At 42.4% G+C, this 18,754-nt stretch overlaps 1 protein-coding gene across 6 annotated transcripts in view; it reads right to left on the bottom strand.

Annotated features, from left to right (window-relative positions):
• Window positions 1-18,754, bottom strand: part of NLGN4X (neuroligin 4 X-linked) — a 160,656-nt gene that overhangs the window by 16,939 nt on the left and 124,963 nt on the right. For all 6 annotated transcript variants that reach the window (XM_081001319.1, XM_081001318.1, XM_081001323.1 and 3 more), the window contains 2 exons: window positions 6,326-6,511; window positions 2,145-2,934 (listed from right to left, as the gene is read on the bottom strand). In XM_081001319.1, the coding sequence (XP_080857445.1) occupies window positions 2,145-2,934; window positions 6,326-6,511 (976 nt within the window). The remainder of the gene's footprint in view (window positions 1-2,144; window positions 2,935-6,325; window positions 6,512-18,754) is intronic.

Here is an 18,754-nt window from a genome sequence, read left to right as displayed (position 1 = left end):
AGAGAAGGATGTCTGTGTGGCTAGGGTGGCTGTGTGTCCTACTTTGCAGAGGGCTGTCCTCTATTTGCAGGTGTCCTCTATGTGAGGGGCTGTCCAAATCCAAATCCACTTCGATTATAATGGGAGAGTAGGGGCCTTGAAGTTGCATATCAACAGATAGCACCCGGATAGTATAGACTGAACAAACACACAGGTCAGCCACATTTTGGTGAGATGTACTATATTTCTATTTAAATTATAGTAACTAGTTGTTGTTGTTGTTGTTGTTGTTGTTGTTGTTGTTGTTAATTAAATTTATATACCACCATCATTTGAAGATCACAGGACATTTTACAGTATAATAGTTCTAAATTCGCACTTTCCCATATAAAATCAGAATACCCTAATTACTGTACAGTGGTACCCCGCAAGACGAATGCCTCGCAAGACGGAAAACCCGCAAGACGAAAGGGTTTTCTGTTTTGGAGGCGCTTCGCAAGACGAATTTCCCTATGGGCTTGCTTCGCAAGACGAAAGCCCATAGGGAAATCTCCGGGGACCTCTTTTAAATGCTGGTGGTGGGGAGCAAAGCCTTTCCCCCCCTCCGGCCTTCAGAAGAGGTCCAGGAAGGCCGGCGGGGGCCGAAAGGCTTTGCTCCCCACCGCCAGCATTTTAAAAGCAGTCCGGGATAGCAGGGAAGAGCTTCCCGCTATCGCGGACTGCTTTTGAAGGCAGGCGGGGGGGGGAGCAAAGACTTTCGCCCCCCGCCCACCTTCAGAAGAGGTCCAGGACCTCTTCTGAAGGCGGGCGGGGGGCGAAAGTCTTTGCTCCCCCCTGCCTGCCTTCCCGGGAGAGCGGAGAAAGGCAGCGCCTTTCTCCGCTGTCCCGGATGGCTTTTGAAGACAGGCGGGGGTGGGCAAAGACTTTCGCCCCCCGCCCGCCTTCAGAAGAGGTCCAGGACCTCTTCTGAAGGCGGGCGGGGGGCGAACGTCTTTGCTCCCCCCTGCCTGCCTTCCCAGGAGAGCTTTTGAAGGCAGACGGGGGGCAAAGACTTTCGCCCCCCGCCCGCCTTCAGAAGAGGTCCAGGACCTCTTCTGAAGGCGGGCGGGGGGCGAAAGTCTTTGCTCCCCCCTGCCTGCCCTCCCGGGAGAGCTTTTGAAGGCAGACGGGGGGGCAAAGACTTTCGCCCCCGCCCGCCTTCAGAAGAGGTCCAGGACCTCTTCTGAAGGCGGGCGGGGGGCAAAAGTCTTTGTTCCCCCCTGCCTGCCTTCCCGAACGGCTTTTGAAGGCAGGCGGGGGGGGCAAAGACTTTCGCCCCCCGCCCGCCTTCAGAAGAGGTCCAGGACCTCTTCTGAAGGCGGGCGGGGGGCGAAAGTCTTTGTTCCCCCCTGCCTGCCTTCCCGAACGGCTTTTGAAGGCAGGCGGGGGGGCAAAGACTTTCGCCCCCCGCCCGCCTTCAGAAGAGGTCCAGGACCTCTTCTGAAGGCGGGCGGGGGGCGAAAGTCTTTGCTCCCCCCTGCCTGCCTTCCCAGGGGCTTTTACATCGCCCCGGACAGCGGAGAAGTCCTCCGCTGTCCCGGGCGATTTTAAAATGCCGCCCGCCAGCATTTTAAGATCGCCCCGGACAGCGGAGAAGTCCTCCGCTGTCCCGGGGTTTTTTAAAATGCTGGGGGTGGAAAGAAAAGCCCTTGTCCCCCCCCCCCAGCCTTCAGAAGAGGTCGGGGGACAGACTGTCCCCGGACCTGGTCTGAAGGCGGTTTCCTTAGGAACGCATTAATTGATTTTCAATGCATTCCTATGGGAAACCGTGCATCGCAAGACGAAAAACTCGCAAGAAGAAAAAACTTGCGGAATGAATTAATTTCGTCTTGCGAGGCACCACTGTATACGCAAATGTTTGTTTTTTGGACTCTTCTTTTTTGCACTGCCTAAAAGATCATCCCACTGCCTCCCTGTGCTTTTGTGTGTACAGGCAACACCTCCAAAGCCCTTTAATTTAGCCTTGCCTGCCAGCATTCTGGAAATATTGCTTTAATTCTCTTGCAAAGAAGCACTCTGTGAAACAGCAGCTGCCAAAAGCTGCAGGACTTAATTAGACCCAATACTCATGGCTAGAATTTGGGAAAGATAGCACAGGGGAAAAGCCAGGAAGTGGCAAAACCTACCCAGTTTTGGCGAAGTTTGTCCAGTACGTCATAACTACCGCACTGAGCATGACATCGTTCTTTGAAAAGTTGCAGTTGAACAGTTCCGTAGGGCCAATCATAGGAATACCGAAGACATAAGGGACTTCATCGCCGTGTGCTGAGTCAGCCCAGCTGGGTTTCATTTCACTCTGGCAGTGGTGATAAAATGCATAGAAGTACGTTGGGGAGCCATATTGGGCATGCAGGTCAGCTGTGGCAACAGCTGGAGCAACCCACTGGTGGTCAGTAAACAAAGCCACCAGGGTCTTTCTTCGCGTTTCGGGATTCTCCTTATCTGCCCAGTCTGTGTACATGAACTTAATGGTCTCTCGTAGTGTGTCTTTCCCTTCTGGATAGCCATACAAATTGTCCACAAAATTGGATACGGAGAAATCAAAATCGTTTGGAGAAACGCCCTCTTCATTATCTACAATTCCGTCTACAAATTTTAAGCCTTCCCCTTGGTTTACGCCTAGCATTATGTCATAGTTGAGAAATTCTCCCTGCTCCATCAGGATCTGAGGATCATCTGGAATTACATCCCCATCAATCACAGGCCCAAAGGCAATGTGGTATGTAGCTGGTGTGATAGTTTGCTGAATGAGTTCTTTGTAGTTCTTATTCCGAAAGCATTCAACTAAATCCGTAGTGTCCAGCGTGTTGCAGCCTACTTTTTCTGCCAAAATTGCAGTGTACTTGGCAGGCTGGTAGTTCACTGCCCAGCTGGACAGGGCTGTTCCACTTTGTATGATTGCCTTTTGGAACAGACCTGCAGGTGCAGAAGTTAAAAATTAAAATACATGAACAAGCAGCATTGACCACCAAGCAAAAGAACCTTTTGTGCATCACTTACAGGAAGTACATTCTAGTGAAGAGCAAGTTTCATTCCATTTCCATTCCATGAAGAAGAAAAAACCACAAGAAATTATTGCTCTTAATTTAGCTCTTCCCCCTCTGTCACTAATCTATGGCTAGCTAAATTATTCCTAGTACTTAATATTCATACATATGAATACAATGAATCCAGTGCAAATGTCTAGGGATGAAATGCTTCACAAATATCCATAAATATTCAGTACATTGTAGTAAACATAGACATATTTTCATATGGATGAGAGCCACAATCTGGAGAATAGCCTGCATCATATCCACGTAGCCAAACGTTGCGTCCTTACAGTTTGCCCCTTTCACTGTACACGTCTCTCAATGCATACAGAAGCACAAAGAACATACCAAAATGCAAATTAAAATTTAAACTAGTTTGGTGGCTGTGTGTGATTTTTGGGTTGTTTTTTTAAAAAAAGAAACCATCTCTCTTACAGGAATGTCAAAAAATAGTTCTGTAATTAGGAGGAGCAGGAGAACAGCATCAGCTGGGGGTATTTCTAAGATAGTGACATGCTACTATAATATCAAATGTAGTAAGCCTAAATTAATAATTTAAAATAGTGGGGAATGAATACTAATTTTTCTGTTTATTGTCTAAAATTATATCAATAGGTATAACATCAGAGCTGTCATTAAGATGATTCCTAGCTGATTGCCAGTGACAATTTCAACTTGTTCCTAAGTGACTGGGTCACAGCCTCAATCTGTTGCATATTTTCCAGCAAAAGCCCATGCCTTGGGTGGGGGGCGGGCAGCACATCCACTGGCCATGCTCAGTTCGGCTATCTTCAATGATGCTGAATGAATTCCTTTTCCAATCCTACTTGAAGAGCAGTTGTTCCGGCTTCTCCTTTTTCAGTCCTGCTCTTGAAATTTAAATTCTCCCAACTCAGGCTGTCAAATGACTTATTTGGGGCTGCTAAGAAAATCTCTTCCAGCCCTGCAAAGCATCTGAGGTAAAACCTGCTAGAACTGCTAGGGTGTGGGTGTCTACCCTCTGCAGTGTCCTTCTGCAGGGGCAGGATTTCACCCCACCCCTAATTGCAGGTACAGTCTGTTTGCAATCCTGATTTCAATTTAACAGGGACACATCCATCCATTGGATGAAACAGAGGCATAAGGAGCACAGCTGTCAACCTTTCCCTTTTCTTGCGAGGAATCCTCTTCGGAATAAGGGAATTTCCCTTTAAAAAAGGGAAACGTTGAACCACATCCATGAAAACCTCTGTTGAAGTTGAATCCTCCCCATAGACAACCTTCTTCTCCCAAGAATCTTTTGGCAAGAGGTGGACTTTCCCCATCTAATGGTTCTATGTCGGTTCAAGTCTCCCTGCTCTCTTGGTGTCATGACCCTGGATTCCCGCAATTTCAGAGACTGGGGGACTTGTGGTGTCAGCAAAGGAAGGACCTCTCTGCGCATCACCCCTGAAGCTTGGGGGGCACCCAAGGCTCAGATGTCAGAGACATCTGAGAATGAAATGGCTGAAACCCCTGAGTCAGGTCTAGAGACTGCAGCCCATGAGCACAGTTCCAGTAAGGTGCCAATGGTATGGACTTGCCTCCACAGAGGCGATGCACTGACACAGGCAGCATGCTTGCTACAAATTCCTGGAGAAATGATAGACTGCTGGGTTCCAGTCAAGAGGCCTGATCCTTTAAGGCATTCCACTTGTCAATGAAGAAGCAGGGTTGTGGATGTCAAGGCATGCAAGATTTCAACCTGGTCCCAATAGTTGTTAACTATGATCACTCATGCCTACTCTGTTGGCTCCTTCTTGGAACTAGAACAGGTCATTTTGTTGGGTTTGTGTAGATTGGAGAGGGCCCAGTGGCTATGTGAGGCTCTCATTCTGTATGTGGCACATGGTACCAATAGGAGTAAGCCAGGAGTCCTGCTGCTGCCTCTCTTTGAGAGCTCATATCTGTCTGGGTCTGAACCTGTGCCTATGTGAGCTTTGCTGGCCTCTCTATGTATCAGTTACTTCCCTGAACTGAATGGTGCCCAAGGACTTTACGGGAATGACAGCCGCCAGCAATCATTTCCATTTTCTGTGAATGACTTGCACAAATGAGGTCAGAGGAAAATCATACGTTTTCTTCTGCCTCACAGAAGCTATACATCATGTAATTTGAAGAAGAAGAAATTGAGGCTAAAATCAATGCAATAGGTATGAATTCCAAGAGTTTAATTCTGAAAACATAATCCTCGGTTTTTTGAATGGACATCTCTTCATTTAAACACTGGCCACATCAATAACTTAAAATGTATCTGCATTCCCCTCCCCTAAAAGATTGGGAATTTGGGGTCAGATTCAATGGCCCAGTATGACTTTTTTTTTTTGCTATGCTCCAGTGATGTGAAGCAACTCGAAGCTGACCTAAAGCTGCTCTGCTTCGCTTGAGCATAGCCTAGCAGCTGGATAAAAAATGTCTTTCCCAGGTGAATTTCAGGTGAGAAAACTATATGCTCTAAAAAACAACAACCAACACAATACAGGCATGACGCCTTGTTTTGGGAATGCTCCAGAAATAATTGCTCCAGAAAAAAAATCAGAATGTGATCAATCTTTTTTAAAACAACAACTACCCATCAAATTGTAACATAATTAGCAATGAATTCTGTTTGACTGTGATCTGCAAAGTATGTATTAACTTCTCAAATAAGGGGGAAAGCTAGCTAGTTACACAGCAAGCTAGGTCTTTATCAGCGAGGGGATGTGGATACATTTGGCATTAATAATAATAATAATAATAATAATAATAATAATAATAAACCTTTATTGTCACTACAACACCTGTGTGCTGTGAAATTAAATGAGCCCCCCCCCCATACACTCAGTCTTGTTCGCGCTCTGTGTGTTTCTGTAGAAATCAATTACACCACTATTTTTTCCCATTTAGCAGCCCACCCCCCCATTTTATCCAAATGTAACAAAACTAATACATGCTTTAACAGTGCCACCCCCTAAAAAAAGCACCCCTGTTATATTTTTACATAAAAACTGATTTAGCAGGGTAACCTTTTACATGACAAAATACTATTTATGCTTCTGGAAGTATGCTCGTATTTTCTGCAAAATGTTTGCTCTCCCTGATCGGCTCCTTGGGTTGCATGCCACATGAAAATAATCTAGTTATCTCCCCCCCCCCAAAAAAAAAGAAAAGAAAAGAATGGAATACTGGGATATTATCTGAGGCTCCAAATGACCTTTGCAACTCACATTAAATTATCCCGTTTAAAATTTCTGGTATTTAGCTAGGTGAATTGTTACCTTCTGAATAGTGAGACAATGTCAACAGACTGACACAGGAGGCTCCTGCCCCAGATCCAAAAATAGTAACTCTTTTTGGGTCTCCTCCAAATGATCCAATATTTTCTTCAATCCATCGTAAAGCTTGGATTTGGTCAAGCAATCCATAATTGCCTTTTGCAGCTTGGTCTCCAGTGCTTAGAAAACCTATAAGGCAAAAAAAGAAAAAGAAAGGGGGGGATAATTTTAGCTCACCAGTCACAGAATTTGCTATAGGCCATGCACATATTCACAACACATATTTCCTTCTTTCTTCCAGTTTTTGAAACGCCACAGATGTAGTTAAATATATTTAACACAAACTTTGAGAACACAGTGATCCCCTCCCAGGTGCAGAGGATTGCATAGATATGGGAATTATCATCTCTTCTTTTTTCATAACCTCCAATAGTAATAATAAAAAGTAATACAGATTTCCCCCCCCCTTTTAGTCTTAGAAATCTGCTAAATCTGATTAAAGGTCAGTAACATTTTAAAATGCCCCATAGAAGCCTGGAAGTCAAGATTGCCCCTAGATTGTATAGGGTGGGGGGTGAGGTAATCCAAATTCCTTTTATCTCAATAAAAAAAATGTCTTTCTGCTAGTTTGTGTGTCTGGTGCTGGTGTGGTTGCTCGAGACCAAACAGGCAAGACTCTGACCTGTCTTTCCCAGGCTTTATTATTAGTGCAAACTATTTACAGTGAAGAGTGTCGCAAGTTCATGTCTGGCTCACTCGCTAGCAGAATCTGGGAGTGGGTGGTCCTTATACCTCCTCCAGCATAACAGTCGCATGACCCCCAACCTTCTCCTCCCTTCCCTGCGCCTAAACCTACTGTGCAGCATGAGTGCTGGCAAAGGGGTACTTCCCTCCCCTCTGGTTTGCTCAGGCTCACTGTTGAGGCTCTCCCTAGCATCCCCTGCTCCCACCACTTCCTCTCCACTGGAGGTGGGGCTTCCCTCCTCGCCAGACGAGGAACTCCTTCGCAAGATTTTCAGAGGTTCCCTATAACACAACTGCCCTTCCACCTCTCAGCTCTGAGCTGATGGCAGTTCCCTGACATTGTACACTACATTTTCTTAGGTGTACTCATGGTTTTCAGTGCATACTTAACATGTAGTGTGTGAAGGAGGTGAGGCTAGCAAATGTTTGTGAATAGTGAGTGTATCATACTTGTATGTTAATCCATATGCCAAGACTGGCTGCAGGTCACTGTAGAATATTAAGTAAATGTGGCTGCAAATCCAAGTTTGTTGCCACATAGGTACAGAAATAAATTGAGAACAAATAAATTGTCAATTGACAAAGCAAGCATAATGGCAGTAATGCATGACAACAATAAGAATTCATATACATAATTACGAAATAATGCACAAAATGCAATATAGTACAACAGATTTTATGAGAAAAGTGAATATTAGCTATTTTGCTGTTGGCATCAAGATAAGTACAAAATGTTATACTGCTTCCCCCCTCTCCTCCATGGCCTCTTTTATCTGGTTATCAGATTTTAGAAACAAAATGTGCCATGTTTGCAGGTGGTCTTGCAACTCAGAATGCCATCAATTACCTGAGTGTGTATGATTTGCTTTGTTCCGCTGAAATCAGCACACCTGAAACATTACATTAGTTCACATTGACTGGAGCAATTCTGCACAGCTCACAATGTCCAAATTTGCCGTTTTGAGCCTCCCATCTTCAAGCTTGATTTTAACTGCACAGACCTTATCTCAGCAAATTATTTAAGAATGTTGCACTTGTACAAAGATCCACAATATATCAAACTCCCACTTGAGAGATTTATAAGCACAGCGTAGTTCTACATTGAAAGGGGTTTGCCATTAGCATTTGCAAATGATCAGCAAGGCAAGTGCAGAACACATTGTCTGCCAATAGCTACTTATAGGGTTTTGGGGGCTAGTGAGGAGGTATTCTTGTTTCTCAGGATACTGGAGAGCAAAGCTGCTTGCATTTGGAATCATGATCAAGGACCCCAAAACTATGGGATTTAGTTAAAATCCTAATTTATTTATTTTGTAAGAATCTATGTATGCCAATTATTTTGAAGATTATCTCTTAGTAATCTCATTCTAGTCGTTAACAGCAATATTAATAAAAGAGGCAGACCTCTGTAATGAGATTCAAAGCTTTATTTTATTTTATTTTATAAAATGTAGCAGAGAAATCCAATCTCCAGATTCCTACAAGCAGTGCCATTAATCTAATGTCATATGGTATTAACCTAGCAACAATTGTCATCCCTGCTAATCCTGCTGTCACTGTTGGCTGACATTTTGTTTGAGCTGGTCCGTTGCAAAGATTTCCTCCTCTTTACATCAAGCCACCTGAAGCAGGGTGCTTCAGTCTGAGGAACAGCTTGGACCAGCCTTGTCTGCTGTCATTATTCTATAACGCACCATCTACATACTGCCTCCAATGTGTCCTTTGCCCATAGGATGGCCAATTGCACAGTGCCAAAAAAAGAGAGAAATGCATCGCAAAACAAGAGGAATGCAGATTTGCAAGAAAAAATGCATATGCAAATGGTCATATATAGATGTAAATTAGGGGAGGGCGTCTCACTATGGTGGCAAAGAGTATGGTCAGGCAAGCTGTGTGCCTGCTTATTGTGCTGTCCATGCAGTTACTGTGAGTGGGTAAATTCAAGGTCCCTGCTTTCCCTTCTTATGATGCATGATCTTTAAACTGGATTTGGACCAGGCAGCCTTTCAAATAGAGGACAGCTTCAAACAGAAGATTGTCCTCTGTAAGACCACCCTACTTGCCCAACATTCCCACTTCTCAAGCTCAACCAGAAAAAAATAGAAGAAAAGAGCTCTCCCCATTTTTTCAGCATTAAATATATTAAAACTGAGGTATACCAGCTGTAAAACAAAAACAACAACAACAATAATATATCAAGACTTCATCAGTTGCTTTTCTTAAGTAAGTGTCTGCATGTAATACATGCAATACTTTCACATACTGAAAAACAAAGAAATAGCTGAATTATGGACATTGTCCTGGTAAGTAAAACAGACTTAATAAGATTTATCCAGTAGCACAATTTAAATGATGAAAGTGTAAAATATCTAATGAGAACCTTCTGCACATGTAGAGTGGAGTTGTCAGGTAGCTTGCAACTTTTGTAGGTGAGTTATAAAGCAGGCAAGTGAGCACTATTTCCTCTCAAAAGCAGCCATTTCTCTCCCCCTCCCCACAATAAATATGTCAAAAATGAGCTGTACCAACAAAAGCTGTTTTTACAAACTTTCTTGGTAGTAACCTTAAGTGTCTGCACTCAGTACTCAGAAACACAAAACCTCGATAAGTTGTAGATATTGTCTTGAGAATTAAAATATGGTAGCGAGAAGACTGGCACTGGCGACAAACTTAAATGCACTTAAGCCTATTTTTTAATTTGCTGGACTTTGACCATGATATTTTCCTTAGATATATATATATCTAAACACATGCAAAGGCCTTGAGATTTCCAGTACAGTGGTGCCTCAGGTTAAGAACTTAAGTCATTCCCTGGAGGTCCATTCTTAACCTGAAACTGTTCTTAACCTGAGGTACTACTTTAGCTAATGGGGCCTCCTGCTGCCGCTGCACTGCCGCTGCATGATTTCTGTTCTCACCCTGAAGCAAAGTTCTTAACCCGAGGTACTATTTCTGGGTTAACGGAGTCTGTAACCTGACGCGTCTGTAACCCGAGGTACAACTGTATGTGTGCTATGATGGAAAGTCTTTTCTCATCAGAGAATGGATTCACTCTGTTCCATTTCATATCAGCACTTCTCCCTCCCATTGTTGCATACTGCCTTCACATGCTGCAGATATGTGCATGCAGAGAAAACAGACAGAAAACAACTGCAAGGATGATATTGAAACCAGGGTTTTGTGAATACATATTGAGAGTCAACCTTCGTGTGATAAAGTTTTGCATTTTATTTTTAAATTTATTTTTACAACCCAAACCTATCATTAACAGATCAGATGAATCCAACCTTTATTAATTCAAAAAATGAAAGGTTCTTTGTATAAAGGAGCTTCTCTTTGTTACATGAATCCATTTCAAGTAAGGGAGGAGGTGATACAATCTGGCTGCCAAATCTGTTACAACAATGTATTCTGAGAACCCAGAAACCATGTGAGAGATGGGAACAATGTCTGCACTGGGAGAGATTGACCCAAGATAACTATAGTGTTATAATTAGCACTGGGAGCAGGAACACGTTTCGATCCCTGAATTTTTAATCTTGTGATTTTCAATTCCTATCAAATACACTGAAAGGTGACAGAGATCACCATCAATGACTATCTCATGTTTAAGAAATTAAGGTTTCTCTTTTTCGTCTTCCATAGTTCTCTGCTGATCCTCATTAACTGCAAGAGCAAGTTTTCTTAATTTAAAAACTAATCATCAAGGCAAAAGCAGTCAGTCTCACCTGACATCAAATGAATGAACAAATATTTCTCCTCTTGATGAGAATATGCATTCTTTCATGCTTTGAATACTAGATCATAATATTGGCCAAAAGCCATTTTAGAGTCATGACAAGGATTATCTTTTCAAACTTAAACATACAGAACTGGAAGGCCTCCTACTTGTATTAAGAAATGTGAAGATTTATAAATACTTAGAGACTGCAACATACTATGGGTGATTTCCTTTTTTTAAAAGAAAGCCGTTCTGTTGGACAATGTTTTATTTGCTATTTCATATCTTTTAAGCATTCATTAAGAAATAAGTGGGACCTACAACAAAATATTGCAGTGCATGCTCACTTCCTAACAGAAATGCTTTTGTTCAGGGTTCATGTCAAACCCTGAATACAGCCCCTTCTTTTCTAACAGACACTCAATTTTCTGTAGCCACAGAATGTGTTTAATCTTCATTGGTCTGATTTGAGTGTGCCTTTCCCCTTTATGTTTCTGTTTTAAAACATTTGTATTTAAATAATAATAATTTCTGCAACCTCAGGGTTTTCCCCAGCACTCACCATCTCAGTTTGCTTTTAGAGGGTTGAGTTGTACTTCTGGCATTGATCAGCAAACTAAGCTATCAAGTTAATATTTACTGTGGTCTCGAAATAACACAGGGGTTCCATAACTGTACTGCGGGGCTCACCAACTTAGTGTGTGCAAGTCCACATGCGCCTGAAGAGCAGAAGCTTTCCCTGGCGCTCACAGAGTTCCTTTCCCCTACTGGAGGAGAATATCACTGGTTTGCTCATTTCTATATATCGGGTGCCTACATTCTGCATGTGCAAATGGCTTTAGGTCCATTTAGTTGCAGCTATAGTAGTATGATAGGTTGTGGGGTGCATTTCTCCGGGTCACAAATGACCCCATGGGCCCCAAGGCGTTAACTAGTCCTGCCTACCGTACAGGGCCAGATTTAGGTTTGATGAGGCCCTAAGCTACTGAAGGTAATAGGGCCCTTTATATGTCCAGCTGCCCTTTGTCAACAACAAATTGTTGCTGTTTTTTGTGTTGAATATATGCTATATGGTAATTTATGGACCTAAAGCCATTTGCACATGCAGAATGTAGGCACCCGATATATAGAAATGAGCAAACCAGTGATATTTTAGGGAGCAGGATAGCAGGCGAGGCCCATTACTTACATCATAGGATCCTACACAACACAAAACACTTGCTGTATGTAGGTTTTATTTTATTTGCTTTTTATCTTATATTTTGGAAATGAACATCCAGTTTTTTCCTTTAAATTCTTTTGGGGGGCCCAAGAGAGTGGGACCCTAAGCTATAGCTTGTTTAACTTATACGTAAATCCAGCGCTGCTACCGTACCCTGGAAGACCATATAACAGCCCCCTGCCACAGTCTGACTTGATGAAAGTGACCTCAGGTTCAAAGGGATTACCATTTTCTGTTGGTACATTGCTTTCCCCCCCCTGCCTGTGGCAATAGTGGCAGCAGTCCTCTCAGTAGCCACCAGAACAACATGGGTGCTGGAAGAACTAGCGGGTTCTGGCAGGTGTGCCACTGTCAGTACGATAGGTGGCAGAGTTAAAGGATTTTTTTAAAAAAAGAGAGAGTGAGAGGAAGAAAAAGAATAACACATGCTGCAACAATAAAGACTAGGCACCCTTGAACCTCTGGGATACCCCTCCTTCTTTGCTCAAAAATATATAAATGGCCCTTCCCAATTTTACTTTATGCTAACATTAGAGTGAATTTGAGGCTCGTACCATTTTTGTTCAGCCCTGTTTTCAGCTATGTGTTCTGCACCGGGCAGGAAGATGAGCTATGGATGAGGGAATTTGATGGAATTCTCTTGCTATGGATTGTTCATTACCTGGTTAAAGTTTGACTCAGAATTCTGTAGGGACCTTTTAAATTGGTATACGCAATCTGATGGCTCCAGATAGCTTTCTAATGAGTTTTCTTTACTGTGACTAGTGGTTCTGATGATGTTTGCAGTCAGGTGATGAATCCAAACACAAGTTCACAGCTGTTATTTCTTTATTAGTGCAGCCCAGTTGGCACCACAGTTTACTGCTGAACTATTTGTGATGAAATGGCTAGAGTGATTGTCTGTGCAGAAAATCTCATGGCACATCCAGTCAAACATGGGCTAGAGCCCGTCTTAGAACATATTCTGAGGCACTGTTAATGGCAAATAAGTCTTATGCCTTGCCACCATCAAATCGCTGCAGTGTCATCCAGATAAGCTTTTCCAAAAGGTGAGGGGACTTCTATAGTTTAGCCCTTGAGGGAAGTTAGAAGAAGCCCAGTGTGATCAGTCTGCAAAAGGTTTTGTGGATAAAATCAATTATATTTATTCTGATTTGAACTACTTGTATACAGAGTCAGTGCTGGATGTATCTACAGCTCCCTCTTAGCAGGTTTCCATGGATACCTTTCAGTTTGTGAAGCCTGAGGATACAGAGAAATCTTGGAAATGTGAGACCTATCATTTGCATATTCAACCTTTGCTCCTTCTGGCTCATTTGAGCAGTCAGATGGAAGCTAGTCTGTTGGGCAGTCAAAGTAATTAATGCTTCACTGAGGGAGGATATTTTTATAACTGTGTTGAAGTAGGCTGGAGTATGTCTCTTAGTAAAGCAATTTTTGTTTGAACCCTCAAATTAAACAACTCCAGCCCATTTTGAATATTCTAATCATGGGTAAGAAGTTTGAGCATGCAATAAAACCTCAAGCGCAGCATTTCCTGATTAAATTAGTTCAAATTTTGTCTGGTGTCCAGCCTGGTTTTGAGACTGAAGCCACTTTTGCTTGCTCGAGTCACTGGCTGATGTGCTTCAAAAGATATAGGGGGGCCACTAGGGGGCGCATTGGAAGATGGCCGACAATACCATCTCTCCGACCCACACGGGGTAATTAAGAGGCTGTTATGGGAGTAGGCAGCCTCCCTTGTTGCCCCAAGGAAATGGGGAACACTGCCCTTGCCTGCTGTGCCCATAAATCACCCCCTAATTCGAAAGAAGGAGGTGAGGGCCCTAGGCAGAATGCCCCTGTGTGGACATTGGCTCTCCTGGACGCTGTCTCTGATCGTGCACTAGTTGCAGCAATTTGGAATAATTAATTACAAAAGAAGCAAATGCACATATTTCAAGTGAAGAAGGGGAGTTAAGTCTGCTAATTTAAGTGACCTCTGCGAAAGAAGACGACGGGCTGGAGAAACAGGAATATTTTACGATGAAGATACACCAAAGGCGGGGTATGTTGACAACGGGGCTGAATGGGGGGGGGTTTACTTTCCTTCTATGTGATTTACAAGAACCCCTCCTCATTAGAACCGTCGGTTGAACTGACCCAAGCAGGATGATTAAGGTCTGTGTGGAGATAAACTTTAACCAAAAGTATGCTTTATGGAGACCGAGAAGCAATAAGAGCTTTTGGGAATGGCGCAGCAATTAATTTGGAGTCGCCATCTTGCCAAAGGATTTGTAGCCGGGAGGAAGAACGGATTTGTTTTCAGACTGCATTCCTAGTGAATCTCCTCAGAGGTTTTGAGAAAGGAGGCAGATTGGTGAAGATTAATGACGCTAAGACTGTTTTGATGTATGGAAGTGATGTTATATGGAAAACGTCTGGATATGGCTACTGGATAAAAAAAAATATATCCACGCAGGATTACAAATTGTTCTAACCAGCTTGTGGAGACTATCAGAGGTCACAAAGAGAAAGGAAAAATATATGAAAATAACAACAAGAGATGTGGAAAAATAATAAGAAAGGACTGGATAGTACTGTGAACATCATAAGGTTAGATTTGTGGACATTAAAACAGCAGTAAGAAGCAAGAAGTTGATTGGATCCCTTCGGAACTTGAAATATGGGTATCCCCAACAAAAATTTAAAATTTGGCTGTGTAATTTGGAATTTATGTAATTTGGTTTGATTTGATGTGATTGGTCAGTTAATAAAAAAATATTCTTAAAAAAAAAGATATATGGGTGTATACAACAATCTTGGTTCTCCTGGACTTCACATGGTGATATGGCATCATTGACCATGGTACCCTTCTATGTCACATTGGTAGTATCAGGCTGGGAGGTACCAAGCTCAACTGGTTTTGACATTTCCTGACATTTAGCTTTCAGAAGGTGGTTGGGGCTTAAAGAGTGCATCAGGGTTCCATCTGCTTTCAACGCTTTTTAAAATATACATGAAGCCACCAAATCAAGTCATTCAAATGTTTGGGCTGAGGTACCATTAGTATGCCGGTGGCACCCAGCTCTAGCTTTCTTGTTCTTCATATCCTATAAAGGCAGTGGAGATTCTAGAACAGTGTCTGGTGTCAGCAATGGATTGAATTGGATGGAAATACAACCTTCTGATCCATTCAGCCTGGGCTGGGGTTGAAGTATCCTTTAACAATCAGACGGAGTATATATCCTAGGCCCAATGTTACTCTCTAGCACCCATCTAAACAACCATGTGGCAACTGTGCCCAGAACAGCTGCTTCTACTTCTTCTTCCTGTGTCCACTTCCTGGATAGGGCAGATCTTACCACAGTGAGTTAGGTCTTTGTAACAGCCAGATTAAACTACTGTCATGCACTTTACCAACTTGGGACTCCCTTTGAAGAGTGTTGAGAAACTTTTGTTAGCCCTAAATATGGCTGCCAGAACTTTGACTTGAGTCAGATGGAGCAAACATATAGCTCTATTTTTGCACTGGCTACCTATTAATTGTAATGATCATACATACATTGTATACAATCACAATATTGAATGCAGAACTGCCTTGTGGTTATCTGTAGAGCAGCAGAGAGGGAGGCCAGCAGTGGTGTTGGTAGCTGTGAACCCTCAACAGCTGCCTGTGGGTGCCACCTGGTGTCAACAGGCCTGCTTTTTCACTGTGCAAGCAATAAATTATCAAATCTATAGTTTCATTTTATCTCACTTAGTAATGCAAACTCCAGTTCATGGTATAATCTGTGAAAATTCCTGGGAAAAGGGTAACTAAAGGCTGTTGGCAGTGTAGCCTTTGTCTAAGAAGAAAACATATTTTTTTTAAAAAAAGTTGAAACCTATAATTCTGGAACATTTTTTGCATGTATTTTAATCCTCATTCTTTCAAAATGATTTATTTCAGGAACAAAGAACTGTAACAATCCCTACTATCCATTTCCAAAACAAAATTATCTAGAATTACATCACGGCGGAAGAACCTATTGTTTTTCTTCACACTATAGCTCAAGGGCTGACTCCATATCAAATCCATTTTCAGTCTGGCAGAAATTCCGTTGCAGATATCACTCTTATGCTTCTGCTTTTTGAGTATGAAAAACACACATTGTGTGTGTGTTTTCTCCTTCATTTCTGCCAAACAAATCATGTACCCCAAACTACATAGTAGCTGAAGGCTACTTGCTGTTCCAAATTCACTCTTTTTATTACTAATACCAAATAGTTCAAATTGGAACAGCAATAAATATATTAAATAGAAGTTTCTGAAAAATCTTAAACTAGTGTTGCTGTTTAAGTTTCAGAACCATTGCAAAGGAAACAAACAGTGTACCATTACAACAGCCCTCTTAAGGCACCACAGTCACTCCACATGCACACAAGCACATGGATAGCATCATGTAGGGAACAGCTGGGATGAGTGAGCTAAGCTCTTCTCCATCACTTGGAGCTTCTGAGGGTGGGAACTTTGTGTACTGGAGTTCTATATTACTCAGGAACTTTCCTAAGTACAGGTGACTCCCCATTTTGGATGGGATGGAGCTTAGCACATTCACCCTTGCAATTTCCCATGTTCTAAGGATTCCCCAACTCCCTGCCCTCACCCACTTGAAAACTGCTGAGGGTCTCGCAGAGCACTTAATGGTGTTGTCCTCCCACCCCCGCCTGCTGTAGCAATGGTAACATGCTATGCTAGGTGCTGTATGATATTTAATTATATTTTGATTGCTTCTTTGATTTCTCATATTGTATTTTATTGTATTTGCATTTGGAATTCCACAGAATTCTGTAAGATTCAAACTGCATGTGCCCTATTTGTGGAACAACCATACGATGCTCACCAACCATCGGAGGTCCATGGACCACAGTTTGGGAAGCCTTGATCTAGGGCTAAATGTGCTACAAGGATGAGAGGGCAGGGCAGCTCCCAGCAATCAGTACCCAACTGATGCTGGTGTGAATATCCCCTGGCAAAGGGTGCTTTTCCCCTGAAGTGGGATGGAATCACTGCTGAGACTGTGGATGCAGCTATTTACCTACACTTTCCTCTCTTTGCATCCAAGGGCAGGAATGTGTCCTTTATCAGTCATCCTCTCTCTGTGATAAATGGCTCAGTTCATTTTCTTGGGCTATCTGTCGCAATCTTCTCTATGGCACAGAACACCTTGTTTGGTTTAGTTCTCTACTTGTAATTACTACAATGTGTTTTGAATGGTGTGCGTGAGAGTCAGGAAACTGATCCTTCTGTGTAGCACAGGCCTATGCACGATGACTTCTGATTTCTCCCAGGCCTGTGAGATGGCTCCTGAAGAGATTCTATGCTCCAATTCAACTGAAAAAACACCTCTGATCCACCAACATGAACAGCAGGAAGTGAAGAGAATGAAAGTGATAGGTTCTAATAAGATAGCCTCAGATGGCTCAAGGAAACAAGCTGAAATGCTGACTAAAGTCAAATAAGGGGGAAAACCATCATTCGGTCCAAATGATGGGGTGGGGGACTTCTTGGCCTCGATTTCTTTCTTTTTTTAATGTAAACTATATTAACTTTTATTAAACATGCATGTCAAGAATGTGAGTAATGCAAGGGAAAACAAACCAACCAATTGACCGAAAGCAAACGACAACTCAGGGAGATAACCCAGGTATAGGCATGCATCTACAAGAAAAATAATGGTGAACACTACTAGAGAAATGTCTCCTCAATTCCATCCTCATTCTGCTATTACATTACTTACATCTGAGGCCAAATGGCCATTGAAATTATGGAAGTGTTCCAATAAATGATCAGTGTAGCTTCAAACATACTTTCTAGATAAGAAGTAGCTAAATATATTGTTGGACTGCAACTCCCATCATCCTTGATTATTGGTCATGCCACCTGGGAGTGGTGGGAGCCAAAGTCCAACAACATACTAGGGATGGGTGGTACCTTTGGCTAGAACTTGGGGGAATGTTGTCCATTTTGTTCCCATGTTACAACCTATTGAGAAGCCTGTAATAAAATCCTATGTTCTCAGTGCAATATCTTTGCTCTCACAAGCAATAATGGCAAGGTATATATTCTGATACCTTCACTTCAGTTCCTGAGGCAAAATAAAATTCAAAACCGAAAAGTTAATATTGAAAAGTAGGGCATGGCAGGAAGTAGGGTAGAACAAGCATCTTTGTATGCAGCTGTGCCTAGCAATTTTCCATATTTACAATTCCCCCCGTATATAATGTATTTTTATGTTATCTTCTCCAATGTATGTGTTTTTATGCACACTCTTTCCTAATATATCCATTTTGTACACATCATTTGTTTGGAGAACTGCATCTGCAAATTCAGAGAAGTATGAATTTAGAGGAAGAGATGTGTTTCAGTTTGGAAGTGCAAATCAGTTAGCTTCTAAAGTGTTAATCAAACCTAATATCTCTCCCTCTCTCCTCCATCCCTTCCTGGTCCAACTGTGCTGGATTCACTTCAGCTCCCCTGACAACATGGCCAATGTTCAGGGATGATGGGAGTTTCACATCCACAAGACAACTGGTTGGGAAAGACTGCCCTAAAAATTATTTCTTGCCAGAAAGAGGACTACAGTATTACTTTTCCCTCATTAAAGTAGCCCTAAGGAAATAAATATAGCATAAAATAAGAACGATACTGACAAAAAATGGTGAGGTTGCTGATCTAATCAAGAGTAAATAGATCAACCATACTTAAGGTATTTCTTTAATT

Source organism: Podarcis pityusensis (genome assembly GCF_964106645.2).
Source record: "Podarcis pityusensis genome assembly, chromosome: 4".
NCBI lineage: Eukaryota > Metazoa > Chordata > Lepidosauria > Squamata > Lacertidae > Podarcis > Podarcis pityusensis.
The sequence above is the reverse complement of the archived record's forward strand: the minus strand, read 5'-3'. Positions and strand labels throughout refer to the sequence as shown.